Raw genomic sequence first — 20,699 nt, 5'->3', positions numbered from 1 at the left:
TTAAACTCCAGGGCCCAATCAGTCTTCCTGCTTCAGCCTCCCAAGTAGCTGGGACTATAGGCATGTGCTACCACACCTTACTAATTTTTTAATTTTTTGTAGAGATGGGATCTTTGCTATCTTACCCAGAATCTTGAGCTCCTGGCCTCAAGTGATCCTTCTGCCTTGGCCTCCCAAAGTGCTGGGATTACATAGGCATGAGCCACTGTGCCCAGCTTGATAGTAAATATTTTTTAGGCTTTGCAGACCATATGATCTCTGTCACAACTACTTAAATCGGGCATTCTAGTGCAGAAGCAGCCAAATATGTAAATGAATGAGTATGGCTATATTACAATAAAATTTTATTTCCAAAAACAGGCAGTAGGCTGAATTTAGCCTATGGGCTGTAGCTTGCTGACCCTTGTTATATCATAAAGGTTTGAATTATCTGGATATCTGTACTGCAAAATAAACTTAGAATTTTTTTTAAGTTTTACTACTTTTCCAAATTGGTACCCTTTTTTTGAGACAGAATCTCGCTCTGTTGCCCAGGCTAGAGTATAGCTCACTGTGAACTTGAACTCCTGGGCTCAAGAAGTCCTCCTGCCTCAGCCTTCCAAGTATTTAGGACTATAGTCTTGGACCACTGTGCCTGGCTAATTTTTCTTATTTTTTGTACATATAGAATCTCACTATGTTGCCCAGACTGGTTTTGAATTCCTGGCCTCAGGTGATCCTCCATCTTGGCCTCCCGCAGTGCTGGGATTACAGGCATGAGCCACAAGCCACCACCACTCCTGGCTAGTACTTTTTATTTTTTACCAAAGATTACATTATAAATGCAAAAGACTTGTCTGATATTAATATATATGGATGTTGTCCAAGGGAATTCTTATAAATCCACTGCCAAACAGAATGTTACTTATGATTATATCATATTCTGTCATTCTCTTTTGAATTCCTATTTTAGTCTTTTATTTATGATCAATAAACCTAGCAAATCAAAATCTCTTGGTAAAATATTAAGAATTCATTTCAACTTAGAGATCAAGTGTTATATCTTTGGGTTTGAAGGCCTCAGTCTTCAAAGAAGATTCCTCAATTTGAATTGTTTTTGATCAATACATTTAATGGCAGTAAAATTTCATGCTATTTTTAACTTCAGAATTATCCTTCCATTTTTTAAAAAACGTTTGAAGTTATCATCCAGCCTGTCATTCTTTTTCTTACTATTTTTAACATTTATGAGTTATTTTTGTCTGCTTTTGTGCTTAATCCAAAATTATTTTACTGTATATGTAACTGAGTGGATATCTTGAAGGAAGAAAAAATTGATCTTATAATGAATCTTAAACAGCATTAAGGCTGGGCACGGTGGCTCACGCCTGTAATCCTAGCACTCTGGGAGGCTGAGGCGGTGGATTGCTCAAGGTCAGGAGTTCACCCTGAGCAAGAGGGAGACCCCCATCTCTACTATAAATAGAAAGAAATTAATTGGCCAACTAAATACACACACACACACACGCACACACACACACACACATATATATAAATTAGCCGGGCATGGTGGTACATGCCTGTAGTCCCAGCTACTTGGGAGGCTGAGGCAGGAGGATCGCTTGAGCCTAGGAGTTTGAGGTTGTTGTGAGCTAAGCTGACACCACGGCACTCTAGCCTGGGCAACAAAAAGTGAGACTCTGTCTCAAAAATAAATAAATAAATAAAAATAAACAGCATTAACCTTTGCAAACAGTTCCATCACACACATACAATATTAAAATCAGAGTTTTTGGAATGAATCATTAACTGCAAATAGCCATTCTTATAACTATAAATTAGACTTCAGATTTTAGATATTTCTCTTTTTCTCATTTCATGTCCTGTAACTATTGAAAGAAATTTAATTTTCAAGCTCTTTCATTTGTGCACAAATACAAAACAAAAAAATAATTTGTTAAAAATACAAAAACCTAAAAAACCAACTGGCTCTCAAGGCTCGGCACAAGGTGACTGGAAGTGTGTAGAGTTATTTTCTCTTTTCAGCCTCCTTTGTAAAAAAAAAAAAACGAAAAAAAAAAAACCACCCAGACTTCTGTCTGGTTGGATAAATGTGATTCATTTTTTGTCTTGTAATGCAACTATTTTGATGGTTGGCTTCACAGCTGAGGCGAGCCACCATTTCAAACCCAATAACAGGAGATTTGGAGACGGTACATTACAGAATTAGCAAAAGGTAAGAGATGTGTATGCTGCATATTTCGCCCTCTAATGAGTGTTTTGTGAATCCTACAGGAATTATTATTCACTTAAGGGAAGTAGGTCATTTTCAGTCTCCAGCTCAAGTCACCACCCTGTATAAAAATATGGTAACGCATGGATAAACTGCTTTGTGTTTCACAGGTCTTTCCCTTTAACTAGAAGTTCTGTTTTTAATCTTTAATTGGTACATTATTTTTAGAGAATTAATATGCTTTGTATTTTTTTCAGATCAGGTATCAGATAGCCCAGAAATGGCCTGATACTTGTTTTCTTTTTCACTTTTGTTGCCAAAGTGGACAATTAGAAGCAGCCTGGTTAATCTTGCTTCTTTCTGCACTTGTCTCACATTCATAAATGCTGCAGTCACTTGTATCATCCTTCATGGTGATTGCGTTGGCATTTGTTCATATGTCTTACAAAATACCATTGTCATTATGAAGTAATCCGTATTCCTCTTGTTGTAGTTTTTTATTTGAATAAACTCGCTGACTCAAAAGTTGGCAATGGAAAGAACAGAACTATGCTTCTGAGCTCAGTCTTCTAGAAATTACTTATGAACTTAGTTGCTTTTTATTTTGCCAGAGAGATTTAAAAACAGTTTTATCTCAGAGTTTTAAAAAATTTTGGAGGACTACTAATTTTTTTCCAAAATATTTAAAGAACATTAAACTTCTAGATATGAGAAAGCTCCTGTGAAACCCAGTGCTATAAATCATTTACATAGAGCTTGAAATGATTTTTTTTAAAAAAAGTGAAAGGACAATAAATCTATAACAAAAATTTGTCAACCCATTTCTCTTGATTTGGAAATGGCTGTTCTTGTTGCCACCTTTCTAAATGTTTTTTTGCGGATTTGAAACCATTACCTACCATCCAGACCAATTTGAACCCTTCCAATCACCTGTGGCTTGGCAAAACAAAACAAATCCCAAAATTGCCTGCTACTAGAGTAAGTCCTTGTCCTTTCTCTTTTTTTGTAGCTGAGCCGAGCTACAGTACATGACCCTGAGACTGGAAAATTGACCACAGCACAGTACAGAGTATCTAAGAGGTAAGGGAGTAATGGATAGAACTTTAATTATATTTGGACCATTTTGTTTCTTGGGAATCTAATTTTCACAAAACCCATGATATGATTTCTAAGACCTAAGTCATTAGGCATAGACACTTGATGATATGTGTGCTTGAATTTTCATGATGGACTAAAAAACAGATAGGGTTATGGGACAGTTAATGGAGGTTTTCCAGAGTAACTTATTCAATTCAGAATGTCTGGTGAGGTTTTCCAGACCCTACCTGATAAGTGAAGTTATGTTCTCATATTGAAGTAACAGAATTTCTTGAAGACCTTTCATAGAAAAAGGCTTAATTTGGACTCTGGTAAATCAGGGGTTTAAAAAACCTTTGGGTCTCCTAATATCTGTAGGTATTGAAAAAGTAAGTGCCTTGAGTGACTACATAATAAAGTCTTTGAAAGTCAGTCAGTTCAAATTCCATGCTTTTAACAACGTTTAAAGAGAATCCAGTTAGGTTATTAGTAGATAGATCACGAAAATAATTTTTTAAAATAGGTCACTGTGTAACTTAGGTATATAACTTTTAAGGAGCTCACAGAATTGAATGACATTATTCCAACAGAACTCCCAGCTCTTGTAAAAATAGAAATATCTTTGTGCTGAATTCTGTCTTATTCTAACAATAAGTAATGTTTATTCACAAGTATAGTAACTTATTAGAAATAACAAACATAGGTCTCATCTGTCTCATTAGGAGTGTTTTAATATATTTTTATGTTTGATAATGATTGTTTAAATCATGTTATTTAGATTAATGTATATGAATAATTGTAATAACTCAATCCAGAAGATATTTTTAACAAAGACTTTTATAGGAAATTTATATTTTTATAAATTATATAAATATATTTTATTATACAGAAGTATAAAAAGATGAGGAGTAAAAGACTTTCAGGCATAAAAATGTATTACTCTAGGGCAAGGTTTCCTAACCTCAGCACTGTTGATATTTAAATCAGATAATTCTTTGTTGTAGGGGGCCATCTTGAGCTTTATAGGATGTTTAGCAGCATCACTGGTACCCACTAGGGGAGGCAAAATCACCCCCACCACCTCTGTGACTCTACCACTCCATGGCTGTTGAGAATCACTGTTCTAGGACAAGAATAGAATGAAAATGTAACATCAAGAAATAGGAAAAAATGTAAATTTCCAAGTATTAAAAAATACTTTGTTCATGTATTTTTTTTAGTGGATGCTGGTTGATATCAAATCACTGTGGTATTTAGATTCCACTTGGATACATGTGAAAAGTATTTATTTTCCAGAAATTGCCAATATTTTTAGTATGACAGAATTAAATAATTTGAAACTAAGTTATGAAAAATTTTAATTGTCAACTAAAAAACTGCAAAAGAAGTACTTAGATTTTAACAAGCATTTTGAGAAGTACTCAAAAAATATTTTGAAGATTATTGCTGTCATACCAAAAGTACTAGACATACCAAATACACCATACATACATACCAAAAGGCTGGACAGAATGAGTTGATTCAACATTTTCTTACTCTTTTTTGGTCAAAGCCATATGTCTTTCATATATTAACCTTAAACATCACCGTACACTTATCTTGGTTTTCTAACTGTCCTTATATACCACCACTTGCCCTTTTGCCCCAGTAAGTGTAGGGGAGAAGAGGTTTTTTCCTTGCCCATCACTAGGCTCATGGCTGAGACCCATATAACAGAAGATTAACAAGAGAGGCCAGGCGCAGTGGCTCACACCTGTAATCCTAGCACTCTGGGAGGCGGAGGTGGGAGGATAGCTTGAACTCAGGAGTTCAAGAACAGTCTGAGCAAGAGTTCAAGAGTTCAAGAACAGTCTGAGCATTCTATTACACAAACTTATGTCTTTTTAAAAAAGATAAACTTAAGCTGTTAAGTATTTTATCAGATTTTTGCATGGTTTTAGACATTTATACTGTCATAAAGTTTGTAAGTATCTCAATTCTCCAGATTTGGATGCTTTTAGGAAGCATATAAAACAAAATTTCATGAAATCAGTGTTTGAAAAGACATGTTTTGGAAATTTTATATATATATACATTGTACCTTTTGAAGAAATACTTAGCCCACAGAATCAATAGACTCTTACCAGCAAGTCAAAATACTGTTGAAAGGTTATCTACAAAACATTTTTCTTAAAAATTAAATATGTCAAACTTATTTTTTAAGTATTCTAGTTTTATAGCTCTTAGAAGCAGCTTTAGGATTTTTGAGAAATGCACAACCATACTTTATATTATACATTATAAATGGCAGCAGAAGGCATTTAGCCAGTAGCATTAGAAGCATTGGAACACTGTGAGTAAAACCAGAATAAATTCATTCAGTCTTGGCAAAATATCTAGTGTGTGTGTATGTATATGTGTGTGTGTGTAAAACAACCTAGTGAAAAAGGAATTCCATAGAACAGTGACCTTAGTCTTCTAGAAAAAATTGCTCAGGAAAACCCTTTCATTAATAAAAACAAACAATATATATTGAGAGATGAGTCTTAACTGTTATAGAATTTGCCCCATTAAATATATAGTATATTTTATATTTTAATAAAATGCTTTTACTGTTTTGAGAATTAAATAGCTATGTTGAGACATTTTCTACCCATCACTGTAAATCTCAATTTGAAGACTCCCTCAAGTGAAATAAATGATTTATGTTTCCCTTTTAAATTATAAGACAATAAGAAAAAGGCATCTCAAATGCAAAATGGAAGAAAATTTGTATTCTGATATTAGTTATTTAATCCCTTTTGGTCTGGGAACATCTGTATTTGGAAAGGTTCAGAAGGGAATTTCTAATATCTGTATTTTGAGAAATTTCTAAAGGGTTACATCATCTTTTGTGGAAGTAAAAATTTGTTCCATCATTCTAGCAAATAGAATTTTCTTTGGCAAAATATGTGTGGAAATCCTTTACTGTTGAAAAAAAGTTTTTATTTATGTTATTGACCATCTGTTAACTTTTGGCAAGTCGTTTCTGTTTTTTCCAACATTAAAAAGAAATAGGCCGGGCGCAGTGGCTCACGCTTGTAATCCTAGCACTCTGGGAGGCCGAGGCGGGCGGATTGCTCAAGGTCAGGAGTTCAAAACCAGCCTGAGCGAGACCCCGTCTCTACTATAAATAGAAAGAAACTAATTGGCCAACTAATATATATAAAAAAAATTAGCCGGGCATGGTGGCTCGTGCCTGTAGTCCCAGCAACTCGGGAGGCTGAGGCAGTAGGATTGCTTGAGCCCAGGAGTTTGAGGTTGCTGTGAGCTAGGCTGACGCCACGGCACTCACTCTAGCCTAGGCAAGAAAGCGAGACTCTGTCTCAAAAAAAAAAAAAAAAAAAAGAAACAAACAAAATTTACTATAATTTGTTAATGGAAAGACCTAATAATTTTGGCTAGATCAGAGAAATGGAATTTTAAGTTTTTAAAAGGTAAACATTAAGTTTTGGCCGGGCACGGTGGCTCACGCCTGTAATCCTAGCACTCTGGGAGGCAGAGGTGGGCGGAGAGCTTAAGGTCAGGAGTTCGAAATTAGCCTGAGCAAGAGGGAGATCCCGTCTCTACTATAAATAGAAAGAAATTAATTGGCCAACTCATATATATAGAAAAAATTAGCCAGGCATGGTGGCGCATGCCTGTAGTTCCAGCTACTCGGGAGGCTGAGGCAGGAGGATTGCTTGAGCCCAGGAGTTTGAGGTTGCTATGAGCTAGGCTGATGCCATGGCACTCACTCTAGCCTGGGCAACAAAGTGAGACTCTGTCTCAAAAAAAAAAAAAAAAAAAAAAAAAAAAAATTAAGTTTTGTGCCCTAAGACAGTTAGGTGAACTCAAAGTCCAGTTAAAGGAATATAAATAATGACGTATGCAAATAAACAATAATTTGTTGAGAGTGGTAGAAAAAGCTTCTTTGATTCTGGTGGGGAAATGGTTTTCATTTTTTACTCTGAAGTAATGATTTTCTGCATTATGGTATTTATGATATAAATGTAATATGATATTTACGGTATATTTATGCTTAAGATTTTACTTAGCCATGTTACTAAGGAGCAAATAAGTATAATTATATAATATAATTAAAATATATTAATATTTTTATAATATTAAACAAATACAAACAGTTTTGAATGATTTCAGTTTTTTTTCTTGAGATGGGATCTTGGTATGTTGCCCTGGCTGGTCTCAAACTCCTGGGCTCAGGGGAGATATTCCCACCTCAGCCTCCCAAGTAGCTGGGATTACATATGTGTGCCACCTGGCTTCACTCAGTTTTTTTATTCAATTGGCATGACTTTTAACAACACTACCCTCTAATGGGTTGAACAGTGGTTCTCAGACTGAGGTAACTGAAATGGATGGATTTATACTGTTACTGCATAATTTTATCCCAAGAAGCAAAGGGACTGGATAAATTCCCAGTCTAGATGATTATCCTTTGTTGACTATGGAGCACTTAGAAAAGAATTATTGGAAAATTTGCCCTCCGGCACTCTGGGCCCTGAATTATCTCTGTAAAAAAAAAAAAACACATAGTGGTTTTATATTATATTTAATTAGAAAATGTTAATTTTTACATCTGTGTTGGGTTAAAAGAAGGAGGTAGTGATAGTGTTCAAATTATATTACTGATACTTTTCTTTGGAGGTTTTATAATAATCTTCAAAACTTCCAAAATGGTATTGTCTATTTACTTGAACATAACTTTCTTTTTTTTTTTTTTTTTTTTTTTTTTGAGACAGAGTCTCACTTTGTTGCCCAGGCTAGAGTGAGTGCCATGGCATCAGCCTGGCTCACAGCAACCTCAATCTCCGGGGCTCAGCGATCCTACTGCCTCAGCCTCCCGAGTAGCTGGGACTACAGGCATGCGCCACCATGCCCAGCTAATTTTTTGTATATATATTTTTAGTTGGTCAATTAATTTATTTCTATTTTTTGGTAGAGACGGGGTCTCGCTCAGGCTGGTTTCGAACTCCTGACCTTGAGCAATCCGCCCGCCTCGGCCTCCCAAAGTGCTAGGATTACAGGCGTGAGCCACCACGCCCGGCCCATAACTTTCTTATTCATGTTTTAGAAATACTGTCATGCAGTGTGAGGATGTTGTTCCTTACTCAAGCATTCCAGTGGTATATTAAAAAATCATGTTAAAAGAATAATAAAGTTTTTTAATAGCTTATTTTAATTAAAAAGGGGGAACATTTAGAAATATTACTCTAATTGAATGTACAATTTTGCTCTCTGAGCCTGTCATTAATGCAAAAAAGTAGATATTTTGGGCTATTTAGTCTTCAATGGAAAAAAGGGACACACATAAAGTTATTTGAAGAAAGCGTTCTTTTTTTTCTCCTAGCACTAAATTGTATTTTATGGTAAAAACATTGTATAACTTAGTTGACATTTTAAATATAGTTGTACAAAAGATAAATGATCTTCAAATGATTTTTTCCTATTGAAGTAAATGGTATAACTAATTAAAGTACCAAATACTAGAAAAAAGAAATCCTGATTTCTGATGATTTAGATTAATGTAGTAATAAAAATTCCAGATCCTAGAAGAAATGGACAGTAAACATATTACAGTGTAATTGTCACCACTGAATTTTTAGCAATGTTACAACAATGTCAATTTAGAGCTAAATTCTTGGACTACCTGAAAGGTCTACAATAATGTCATTGAAGACAGATTAAGAGTAATGGTTTGTTAAAAAAGGGATCTAGATGAATAGAATGTTATAAATGAATGTAGTTCTTCAACTAAGAAGAGTCTTATTTATTCATTTATTATTATTTTTTTAGAGACAGGATCTTGCTCTGTTGCCTAGGCTGGAGTGCAGTGGCACAATCATAGCTCACTGTAACCTCGAAGTTCTGGGCTCAAGTGATCCTCCTGGCTTAGCCTCCCAAGTAGTTAGGACTATAGGCACATGCCACCATGCCTGGCTAATTTCTTTTTTTTCTTTCTTTTTTTTTTTTTAAGAGATGAGGTCTCATTATATTGCCCCAACTGGTCTCAAATTCCTGGCCTCGAGCCATTCTCCTTCTTCTTCCTCCCAAAGTGCTGGGATTACGGGCATGAGCCACCATGCCCGGCAGAAGAGTCTTACATTTTGGGGAAGTTTTTACATAAAAGTAAAATTAAGTGAAATAACTTCCCATGTATCAGACTTCATTTTTCCCTGTTGTGATTACAACAGAACCACAATTAAGATGACAGGATTTTTTAAACCTACAGTAGTCAACATTGACTTTAACTGCTAAGCCACAACCCTCTACTAAGATCTTTTATGATATAATAATTGCAAATTAAAACTTAAAAAAAATTTTAACTATTGAAATTAAAATATTTTTGCCTCTAAGATTGGCAAAGACTAAAAAGGTTGATACTTTTTCAGAGGGCAGTTTGACATCATTTATCAAAATATAAAAGCCATCTAGCAATTCTGCATCTAGGAATTTATCCTAGAGGGATATTCCCACAAGTACGCAAAGATATAGATACATAATTTTTGTTAAAATATTGTTTGTAATAGGGAAAAATTAGAAATAACCTTATTTAACCACTATTTTATTGATGGACTTTCATGGTCATTCCTCGAACTAAAGGTATTTTATTTTAAAAAGAAAACAGTAGTTTAAAAGGCAGTGAGGAGTCTGGGCACAGTGGCTCATGCCTGTAATCCTAGCACTCTGAGAGGTTGAGGCAGGAGGATTGCTTGAGGTCGGGAGTTCGAGACCAACCTGAGCGAGAGCGAGACCGCCATCTTTATAAAAAATAGAAAATTTAGCCATGTGTGGTGGTGTACATCTGTAATCCCAGCTACTTGGGAGGCTTGAGTCAGGAGGATCTTTTGAGCCCAGGAGTGTGAGTTTGCAGTGAGGTATGGTGATACCACTGCACTCTATCCTGGGCAACAGAGCAAGACCCAGTCTCAAAAACAAAACAAAACAAAAACAACAACAACAACAAAACCAAGAATGGGAATGTAAAGTGGTGTGATTCCTCAAAAAGTTAAACATAGGGTTACCTTATGATGTAACAATTCCACTTCTAGGTATATATGAAGAAGATGCCCAAAAGATTTGAAAGTGAGGAATCAGGTACTTGCACACCAATGTTTATAGCATCATTATTGACAATAGCCAAAATGTGGAAGGAACCCAAATGTCCACCATCAGCAGATGAATGGAAAACATATGATATATACAGATAATAGAATATTATTCAGCCTTAAAAAGGAATGAAGTTCTGATGCTTGCTATAATATGAATGAATCTTGAAAACATTATACTAAGTGAAATAAGCCAGACATGACAAATATCATATGATTTTTATTATAGGAGGTACCTAGACTAGGCAAACCCATATAGACAAAAAAGGAGAATAGAGGTTACCAAGGCGGGGAGGGAGAGACAAGGAATTATTCATTGGGTATAGTGTTTCTGTTTGGGATGATGAAAATCCATTCTGGAAATGGATAGTGGTGATAGTTGTACAACGTTGTGAATGTACTTAATAGTACTGAATTGTACAATGAAAAAAATGGTTAAAATGTTAAGTTTTATGTCATGTATATTTACCATAATTTTTTAAAAAAGTTAAAATGGTTAATTTTATATTATGTATATTTTACCACAATATTGAAAAATGAGGTAGTGCTATATTGGATTGACTTGGAAAGAAAGTGTATGTTTATGGAGGTAGGAGATTGGAGGGTGGGTAGATTACTTTTTTTTTGTTTTAGAAAAATTCTGTTTGTACACAGGGAAAAAATGTTGAGAGGATATATACATATCTGGTTTTTTTTTCTTCACAGTATTTGTTAATGGTTTATTTATCAAGAGAAACTATTCGTCAGCCCACATATTCATAGCTCAGGAACACAGGTCAAGAAATTCTTTTATGTTCCAAAATCACTTTGCACTCTGAAAGATGCCAGACTTCCTCATCTCCTCAAAATCTTTCATAGAACCATAATTTCTGTAGAAATCTGCATATGCCTTCTTCCGTGGTTCAGCCACACCAAACTTATACAAAGTTGCAACTCCCAGGGATACTGTGAATGCTCCAACAATATGAATCCACAGACACCTGGCCAGGAGGCCACGCATCTGAGGTTTCGCCAAAGTGCCGGAAGCCATGGTAGTTACCGTTCTTGATGGTTATGCCTACCTCAACACGTTCTTCCTGGCCGATGGAGAAACGAACTCTATACATATTTGTTAATAATGTTTATCTGTAAGAAGTGGGACTAGGGAAGAGACTTTGTATACTTTTATATTTTTTGAAGTTTTTATAATAAACATTTATTTTTTTAAAAAAATAGTATTATTGAGATATAATTCACATATCATACAATTCACCCATTTAAAGCATACAAGTCATTGGCTTTTAGTATATTCAGAGAATTGTGCAACCGTCATGACAATCAATAGTACATTTTTATTACCCCAAAGAATATTTTCATCACCCCAGAGTGAATGGTACATTGACCTACCAGGAACTCAGTCAGCATTGGGAGAAATAAGTTCCTAATATTTATCGGCCATATTCTTTACAATAACATTCTTTGTTTTTTCCCATTTCTGTTACACTGAAGAATTCTCCTCAGCCAGTCCTGATAAATTTGGAGGAGATCACCAGGCAAATACTTTTGGTAGAATAGGATAAATCTTAGATTTGTTCTAAGAAGTCTTTAGGATTCATTTGGCACGTATTTATTAAGTATCTACTATGTGCCAGGCATTTTAGGTTCTATGGATATAGTGGTAAGTAAAAACAGGCAGAATATATATGTATTTGGAACTATTAGCATGATAGTAGTCAAATGAAAGTGGCTTACTATACTCAAATAACATATTAATGTAAAACTATCATTGTGATATATGCTACAAAGGAAGGATATATGACAGGGGTCCTCAAACTTTTTAAACAGGGGGCCAGTTCACTGTCCCTCAGACCGTTGGAGGGCTGGACTATAGTTTTAAAAAAACTATGAACAAATTCCTATACACACTGCACATATCTTATTTTGAAGTAAAAAAGCAAACGGGCAAAAACACCCACATGTGGCCCACAGGCCGTAGTTTGAGAACGCCTGATATAGTATCATAAAAGCATATTAGGGGCAACTATCTTCTCCATATCCGGGTGCTCGGAGGTGGCTCTTCCTGATGTGTTTCAGGCTGCAGGCATTTGCCAAGTCTGAGATTCTTGGAGGGCTATGAGAAGCCCAGGACAATTCTAAGAGAGTAGCTGTAACCATCTTTCACCCTCCTGATCATTAGGATGATTCCTGTAGTAGCATCTAGCAGCTGATTCAATCCTATTACATAAACAAAGCTCAGTTACTTTCATGAAGAACATCTTATTTCTTTACATCAAAGAAAATGTTAAGAGTAACTGCAGACAAAGATACTTCTTCATTTTTGAAGGACATCAATCCTTTGAGGAAATAGGCTGAAGAGGATTCCCACTGGGATGCGGCTATTCTGATCCCTGCAATGGGACAGATGACCTGCTGTAGGTGGCCCAAGCTGTGGTAGATAACTCTGACAGATGTCTCTGGACAGAAAGACTGTGGTGCTGAAACAACTTCAGGGCCACACGTGGAGGGCAGCATTCACAGCTGGGCAAATGAAGGCAGCATTCTTTGAAGATGTAGTCCCAGCATTAAGGAAATGGAGAAAGGCTGGAATGAAGGTGTATATCTATTCTCCAGGGAGTGTAGAGGCACAGAAACTATTACTTGGGCATTCTACAGAGGGAGATATTCTTGAGCTCATTGAGATTACTTTGATACCAAGATTGGGCACAAAGTTGAAAGTGAGAATTAATGAAAGATTGCAAACAGCATTGGGTGTCCAACCAACAGTATTCTGTTTCTGACAGACACTCTAGCGGCAAGTGCCGCTGAGGAAGCAGATGTGCACATTGCTGTGGTGGTGAGACATGGCAATGTGGGACTAATCTACAATGGGCAGACTGTAGTTTCATTGTATCCTTCAGTGAACTGTACCTGCCCTCTTCAACCCTGAGGATTTCTAAGGAAGACCAAACTTGTTCAGGGTTGTCCCCATAGTCTAGTTTTATTCTAATGGTAAAAGTAACTTACTTTAAAGATACACATAGAGTCATTTCTCAGTATACATGGATTGGTTCCAGGACTGTCATCCTTACATACTCAAGTCCCACAGTTGGCCCTGTGGAACCCACATCTAGGAAAAGTCAGCCCTCTGTATACGCAGTTTTGCATTCCAAGATTTCCACATATAAGTGGACCTACATAGTTCAAACTTTGAACTTGTTCAGGTGCCAACTGTATACATACATATATGTATGCAAGTGTACGTATGTGTATGTTCAGATTACCTTCCACAGGTACATAAGTGGAAGAAAGATCTTAGTTCAGTGAAGTGGAAATTAATTTCAAAATCTATTACCTGTACATGTTAAAATTATTTGAAACTATATCACTAACCCTTACTGAAGGCAAAGTGTAGTCAGTAGAAGAAAGTACTAACATACAGATCAAATGTGTCATATTTATGAACTTATGTACCAAAATGGAAAGCTAGTTTTGAAAAGTTATTCAGAAGCCTTGCTATTTTAAAAACTGGAAGTATTTAAAGGATTACTCCTAATTGTAATTAATTGCATCTGTTTAATTGTGAGGAAATAGAAAATTACAAAGCTGCATTTCATAATATTTTCCTACCGGTATACAAAAGACAAAGATATTAAATATTTGCTTGTACTTGAAAAGAGCAAAATTGGAAAGAAAATTTGCTTCAGTCTTGAACAACTGAGTATACGCTATTTAAGAAGAAACTTGAGAATCATTGTTGCACTGCCAGCAAAAAATTGCCTTACTAAGAAAAAAGGTTCATTGATGTAACAGCTGAAATAGAGATGTGGTTCTCAATGTTTCATAAAATAGTCCAAATCCTGCCAGTTGTTATCCATCATAGATTTTATATAATCGTTGCCTTTCTGTCAACTTAGCACAGTTTAAGAAATTATGTTGTTATTTACTATTTTAAAAAATGGTTTTACTGAAATTTCTCCATAAGATTAAAAAGGACCCAAATACATCTTTCTCTAAATTGGATGTGAGATGCATTGTAGGATGTTTAGTTAGAGAGAGAGAGAGATTATAACAGCATTATTCTGGTTTAATTCTAATGGGAAGTCATATCAATTTCATATTGTGATTATTGTAAAAACATTCTCCTCCTCCTCCTTATGTATGTATCTCTTTTTTTGGAAACTAAACATCCTGCAGTGCATCTCACATCCATTTTACAGAAATATATATTTGGGTCCTTTTTGATCTTGTGGACTGATTTCAGTAAAACCATTTTTTAAAATAGTAATGTGAATGTGTGTGTGTGTGTATATATATACACACCATGTACATACATACATATCTATTTTCTGTGTAGAAGTGCAAAGGTAATATACAAAGCCTTAACTTTGCAAAGTGAAAAAGAATACTTTGGTCAGAAAGATGAGCCCTAGTTCGTTAGGGCTAGAGGAAACATGTTCTTGAGGAAATGGGCCCTGAAGGGAGCCATAATATAGTGGTGGAGACTGAGACAAAGCAGCCAGAGACACTGAAAGAATACCTGGAGAATGAGTGTTTGAGGAAGAGAGTTTCCAGACGGATGAATGTTTGTCATATGTTATTGAAGGAACAAATACAATGAGAATTGGAAAATGTTACTGATTTAGTAGCACAGTAGGGTTATGGATGACATTAGCAAGAATGGTTTTGGTGGAATGTTAAAGGACTAAAGCTAGATTAGAATGGGTTCAGAGAAAAGTTGGCTTGAAGAGGGAGGAGAAAGGTTGGTAGCTAGAGGGAGATAGTTGAGGGGAAAAAATTTAATTTTTATTTATTAATGGGAGACTTAAGCCTAGTTAAAAGCTATGAGGAGAGTTAGTAAAAGAGGGAAGCTGATTATGTAAGAGAAAGAAGGGCTAATCATTGATTTATGGTTCCTGAGATGGCAGGGCATATGGAATCTAAGGCAGAGGATTAGCCTTAGAAAATGGAGAGAAATCTCCTCTATAGGAACTATTTTTTTTTTCTTTTTTTTTTTTTTTATGCTCAAGAAACTGAAATCTATATAGGAACTATTAATAGAATTAACTAGAAGAAGCAGATAGATACAAATGTAAGTAAGTTGTATGATACTTATTTTCTCTATGAAGTAGGGGATAATATTATCTGCTGAGTGAGAGGCAGGCTGAGGTGGATTAGGCTGCAAAGTGGAAGAGAAAGTAATGGTGAGGGCCCATTTGAAGTTGGTGTTAATGAACTTCACATGGAACATATCTGCCCTATTTTGTGACTCTCTTCAGTAGGGTTTGGTGACACAGATACAAGGTTGGAGCAAAGAGATTCATTCAAGATTTTGTTTTTGCCAGACAGTTGAATTGTAGGCTTTTAGCAAGAATGCTGTTAAAATGATGAACCAGGAAATCAAAGCTTAATGAGAGGAGGAAGTGTAGGAAAAAAACAGGCTGATAGACTAAGGAAAGCATATGTGAAAAAGGGGATCTAGTTGAACTCGGGGGTGCCTTTTAAAATCGAGTATAGTTCCCATACCATAAAATTCATCCTTTTAAAGTATACATTTCAGTTTTTTTAAAAAAATCTTTTGTTGTGTAACCATCACCAATACCTAGTTCCAGAACATTTTAGTTACCCCAAAAAGAAATCTGGTACCCATTAGGAATCATTTCCCCTAACCCCATCACCTGGCAACTACTACTCTACTTTCTATATCTGTTGATTTGCCTATGCTATACATTTCATATAACTAGAAACTTGTAATATGTGGTCCTTTGTGTTATATCTGGCTTCTTTTACTTAATACAATGTTTTTAAGGTTCCATCCACTTTGTAGCATGTATTTGTACTCATTCTTTTTTATGGCACAATATTATTCCATTTTATAGATATACCATATTTTATATATCTATTCATTAATTGATGGACATTTGGGTTGTTTCCACTTTTTGGCCATTATGAAGATTGCTACTGTGAACATTTCTATACAAGTTTTTCTGTGGACATAGATTTTATTTCTCTTGGATATATACCTAGAAGTAGAATTGCTAGGTCATTTGGTAACTATGTTTAACATTTTGAGGAACTGCCAAACTGTTTTCCAAGGTGGCTGCACCATTTTACATTCCCACCAGCAACATATAAGGGCTCCAGTTTCTTCACATCCTGACTAATACTTGTTATTGTCCTCCTTTTTTTTTGTTGTTTGTTTTTGGTTTTCTTGGAGACATTCTCGCTCTGTCACCATGGCTAACATGCAGTGGTGTCATAGCTCACTGCAACGTCAAACTCCTGGGCTAAAGAGATAAGATCATCCTGCCTCAGCCTCCTGGGTAGCTGGGACTACAGAGGTGCACACCACCATGCCTGGCTAATTTTTCTATTTTTTGTAGAGATGGGGGTCTCACTTTTGCTCAGGCTAGTCTCGAACTCCTGACCTCGAGCAGTCCTTCTCCCTCAGCTTCCCAGAGTGCTAGGATTACAGGTGTGAGCCACTGCGCCTGGCCCCATCTTTTTTATTATAGCCATCTTAGTGGGTGTGTTTGGGTACCTTTTAAAACCTTTTATGTAAACAAGTAATAAATGAAGTTTTTTTTCTTATAAAGTATTAGCATTATGTAGTTCAAGCTAAAGACCCTATATGACCAACACTCTAGTCAGTTCCTATACCTTACCTGGAAGGAACAGTTGTTTTCAGTTTGGTATGTATTTTTTTAGAATTTTCAGGAATTCTCAATGTAGATGGTTTTAACACATTGACTGCCATGTGAGTTGTATTTAACTCAGGCTAGTTTTGACCCTGGGGCCACATGAAGCAAAACCCTGCAGTTGGTTAGTAAAAATCTTACTTGTTCATGTTCTTATTGTTACAATTAATATTGACAATTTAATTCTAAAAACATGGATTGTATTGTATATAACTCACAGAAAACAATTACAAATAACAAATTAGAAAGGATCATTTTGTTTTAATAAAATACTGTGCCCCTGGGAAAATAATTTTTTTTCTAATGTTGCAGTCAGTATGTTAAATAGCCTCCTTATAATTAATCCAACTGGTTTTCATAGAAACGCTATAATAAAGGAAATTAGTTTTTTTTCCATTCCACTGTCTAACTATAGAATGTGACAACTTTGAAAAACTACAATATCAGTTAGTAAAGATCATATCAAACAAGAAAATCAGCTAAATGCCTTTAGATAAAGGTTTATTGCCCTATATATTATGGCTTTTTAAGTAACAGCTATTAGTCTTAATGTAATGAAACGATATCAGTAAAACAAATATTATCTTCTTAGTGCCTGGCTCTCTGGCTATGAAAACCCTGTGGTGTCTCGAATTAATATGAGAATACAAGATCTAACTGGACTAGATGTTTCCACAGCAGAGGAATTACAGGTAGGTAATCACAATATCCTTAATTTTCCACTTCAAGAGATGCTTCAGATGAGATTTGCTGACATTGAACAGGCAGTCCTTGATTTGCATGGTAGTTGAGACTGTAAAAAGTGACCCTGTAAGCTGAAACCATGGAAAGCGATTATAATAATCAGTAGGAAAAATTATGATTATTCTGTGATCTTTAAATTTTTTGTCAAAACATGAAAAACTCTTACTATTGAGTATAAACATACAGAGAAATGAAAAAATATGCAGCTCTAATATTTATGAAGTATACTATAATTTATTTTACCTTCCCCAGGCTTCAGTCTACTTATCATGTGGCCAGGGTGGATTTTTTTTTTTAATATTAATTTTTTTCTTTTCATTTCTTAACAGTTTTTCCTTTATTTGTAATAATGAATCAAAGGACTACTTTTTTTCATCATTTCTCTTTTTCTGCTATGTCTATAAAATTATTTGTTATAAAAAGCAGCTATCCTACATAATTCTTTTCCACTCCATTATAATCGCAACTTGACTCAAAATATCTTTAGTAAACAGGCATATATAGTAATGTTAGTTATAAGAAATAAACATAAAATCAACATGTAATAATCTCATTTATTTTCAGTAGTAGAAAAATAAGCATAGGCCCATAAACCAGAGAAAAATAGCTTAGCCTTCAAGGTATATCAAAAATTACTTACTATTTCTCAGTCTTTTCCTATAGAGAAGTACTTTTAAAAATATTTCTGCCAGGGCATGGTGGCTCATGCCTGTAATCCTAGCACTCTGGGAGGCCGAGTCGGGCAGATCATTTGAGCTCAGGAGTTCAAGACCAGCCTGAGCAAGAGCGAGACCCCATCTCTACTAAAAAAATAGAAATTAGCTGGACAACTAAAAAAAAAAGAAATATATATATTTATATATATATAAAATTTAGCCAGACATGGTGGCACATGCTTGTTGTCCTAGCTACTTGGGAGACTGAGGCAGGAGGATCACTTGAGCCCAGGAGTTTGAGGTTGCTGTGAGCTAGGCTGATGCCATGGCACTCTAGCCCAGCCAACAGAGCGAGACTCTGTCTCGAAAAATATATGTATATATATTTCTGAGTCCTATTTTTATATTCAATTTTTTTAAATTATCAAAATGTGCACTAAAAAAACCCCAGTGCCTTCATCATAGTCTTTCTGATTGCAAAATTCTAACACAAATGCAGTGAATATGCAGCTCATTAATTAATAAGATAATTAAAAGTTGATATACTTTTGCTTCTTTTCAACTTTAAATAATATACTTTAGATTTATCAAATGACCAAAATGTATTGTTATTTAATGCTAGTTCCTTTTTTCTAGATAAATTTTTTGTTTTGTTTTAGTGTTGTTTGTGTGCATGTGTTTTACAGTGAAATAGTGTGATGCCATCCTATTCCATCTTTGTCAGAATACATGGTTTTCTCCTTTGTTTTTATTGATAAATAATTGTACATTTTTATGAGGTATGTGTGATATTTTGATATATGCATATAATTTGTAATAATCAAATCAGAGTGATTAAAGCTATCCATCACCTCAAACATTTATCATTTCCTTCTGTTAGGACATTTTAAATCTTCTAATTATTTTGAAATATACAATAAATTCTTATTAACTACAGTCACCCTACTGTGCTCTAGAACACTAGGGCTCATTTCTTCTATCTAACTGTTCTACCTTTACTTTTATATCTATTAACCAATTTTATCCATTAACCATTGAGATGGTCATATGGTTTTGTTCTTTATTCTGTTGATGTGTTGTATCATTAGAATCATTATCATTAGAATGATCCATGAGCTGAGGAGAAGAGTGTATATTCTGTAACTGTTGGATGAAACATTCTGTAAATATCTATCAGGTCCATTTAGTATATATTGTAGATTAAGTCCATTGTTTCTTTGTTGATTTTCTGTCTAAATGTTCTGTCCAATGCTGAGAGTGTTGAACTCAGATCAAATATTTCTCTTTACTTCCTTTTGTTGTCTCACACATTGTCATAACCACCTGAAATTAGGGCCCTTCAGCAGGAATAATTAAATTGGTATTAACTTCTTCCCTTTTTCATCTTAGCAGGGAAAAAATATGTAAGAAAAAGGATTTTATTAAAGTAGATTGGGAATTTGCCAGCATTCGGGGCTTTGGCAAACTTTTTAATTTAAATCCCAAAGGAAAGTATTTAGTGAAAATAAATAAAATTTGAGATAAGACATCTCAAATTTTAGTGTGTTATGTATTAGGAAAAAAACGTGTCCCCCAAACACTTGCTAAAGAAAAGCATATTAACTAAGGTTCCTATTTTATTTATTTTTTGTTTCATCTTTGCTGTCCATTATGTGTTCTAAGGGTTCTGAAATAGCTCCTAGTAGCTATCCATACTTTTCATCCTATTAGGAACTCTTGTTGATTTTAAATACTTTGTTTTTCATTCATGCATATGCATCATATATGAGGCCAAATGGGGCTCTAGATTTTTTTGAGTAGTAATCTATGAAGTTCTTTTCATTTATGCTTTCTTTCCTTCAGGTAGCAAATTATGGAGTTGGGGGACAGTATGAACCTCATTTTGACTTTGCACGGGTAAGTGAAAGAAATGGAGAATGTAAGAAATCTGCTGAAGTTTAGGTATTATTAATAATTGTTAAAGAAAAAAAATTATTTGGATACTTGTTAAAGATGGTAAGGCAGGCTTTACCCTAGGGGGCTAGGGATATTGTGATAGGTATAGGGACCACTGTAATGGAGTTTTTGCAGTGAGGCAAAGAAATTAAGCTCAGCTCCAAATACAACAAGGAAAAGTAGGAATTTATAGCCAGTGAACAGAGGTGGGGGGGCCAATATATGGAAAATTGCTAAGAGGTAAGCAGGGATTTCTGGCTAAACTGACCTAACA

The 20,699-nt window shown here is 35.0% G+C and overlaps 2 protein-coding genes and 1 pseudogene across 3 annotated transcripts in view; 2 read left to right on the top strand and 1 right to left on the bottom strand.

The window, feature by feature from the left end:
• The window catches only part of P4HA1 (prolyl 4-hydroxylase subunit alpha 1), an 81,846-nt gene that overhangs the window by 50,106 nt on the left and 11,041 nt on the right, over window positions 1-20,699 (top strand). Inside the window, exons 9-11 of one of the 2 annotated variants that reach the window (XM_076010085.1) lie at window positions 3,222-3,292; window positions 17,683-17,786; window positions 20,337-20,386. In XM_076010085.1, coding sequence (XP_075866200.1) covers window positions 3,222-3,292; window positions 17,683-17,786; window positions 20,337-20,386 — 225 coding nt within the window. Of the gene's footprint in view, window positions 1-2,144; window positions 2,216-3,221; window positions 3,293-17,682; window positions 17,787-20,336; window positions 20,387-20,699 lie in introns of both variants that reach the window. The other variant, XM_076010084.1, reaches the window with a different exon arrangement.
• On the bottom strand, window positions 11,142-11,534 carry LOC109729382 (cytochrome c oxidase subunit 6C-like). The gene has a single exon (XM_020280427.2). It carries the CDS (start codon window positions 11,444-11,446, stop codon window positions 11,219-11,221), a length of 228 nt encoding a protein of 75 aa, XP_020136016.1. The 5' UTR covers window positions 11,447-11,534; the 3' UTR covers window positions 11,142-11,218.
• Window positions 11,557-17,660, top strand: LOC105870161 (enolase-phosphatase E1 pseudogene; annotated as a pseudogene).

Source organism: Microcebus murinus, chromosome 14, assembly GCF_040939455.1.
Source record: "Microcebus murinus isolate Inina chromosome 14, M.murinus_Inina_mat1.0, whole genome shotgun sequence".
Classification (NCBI taxonomy): domain Eukaryota; kingdom Metazoa; phylum Chordata; class Mammalia; order Primates; family Cheirogaleidae; genus Microcebus; species Microcebus murinus.
The sequence above is the reverse complement of the archived record's forward strand: the minus strand, read 5'-3'. Positions and strand labels throughout refer to the sequence as shown.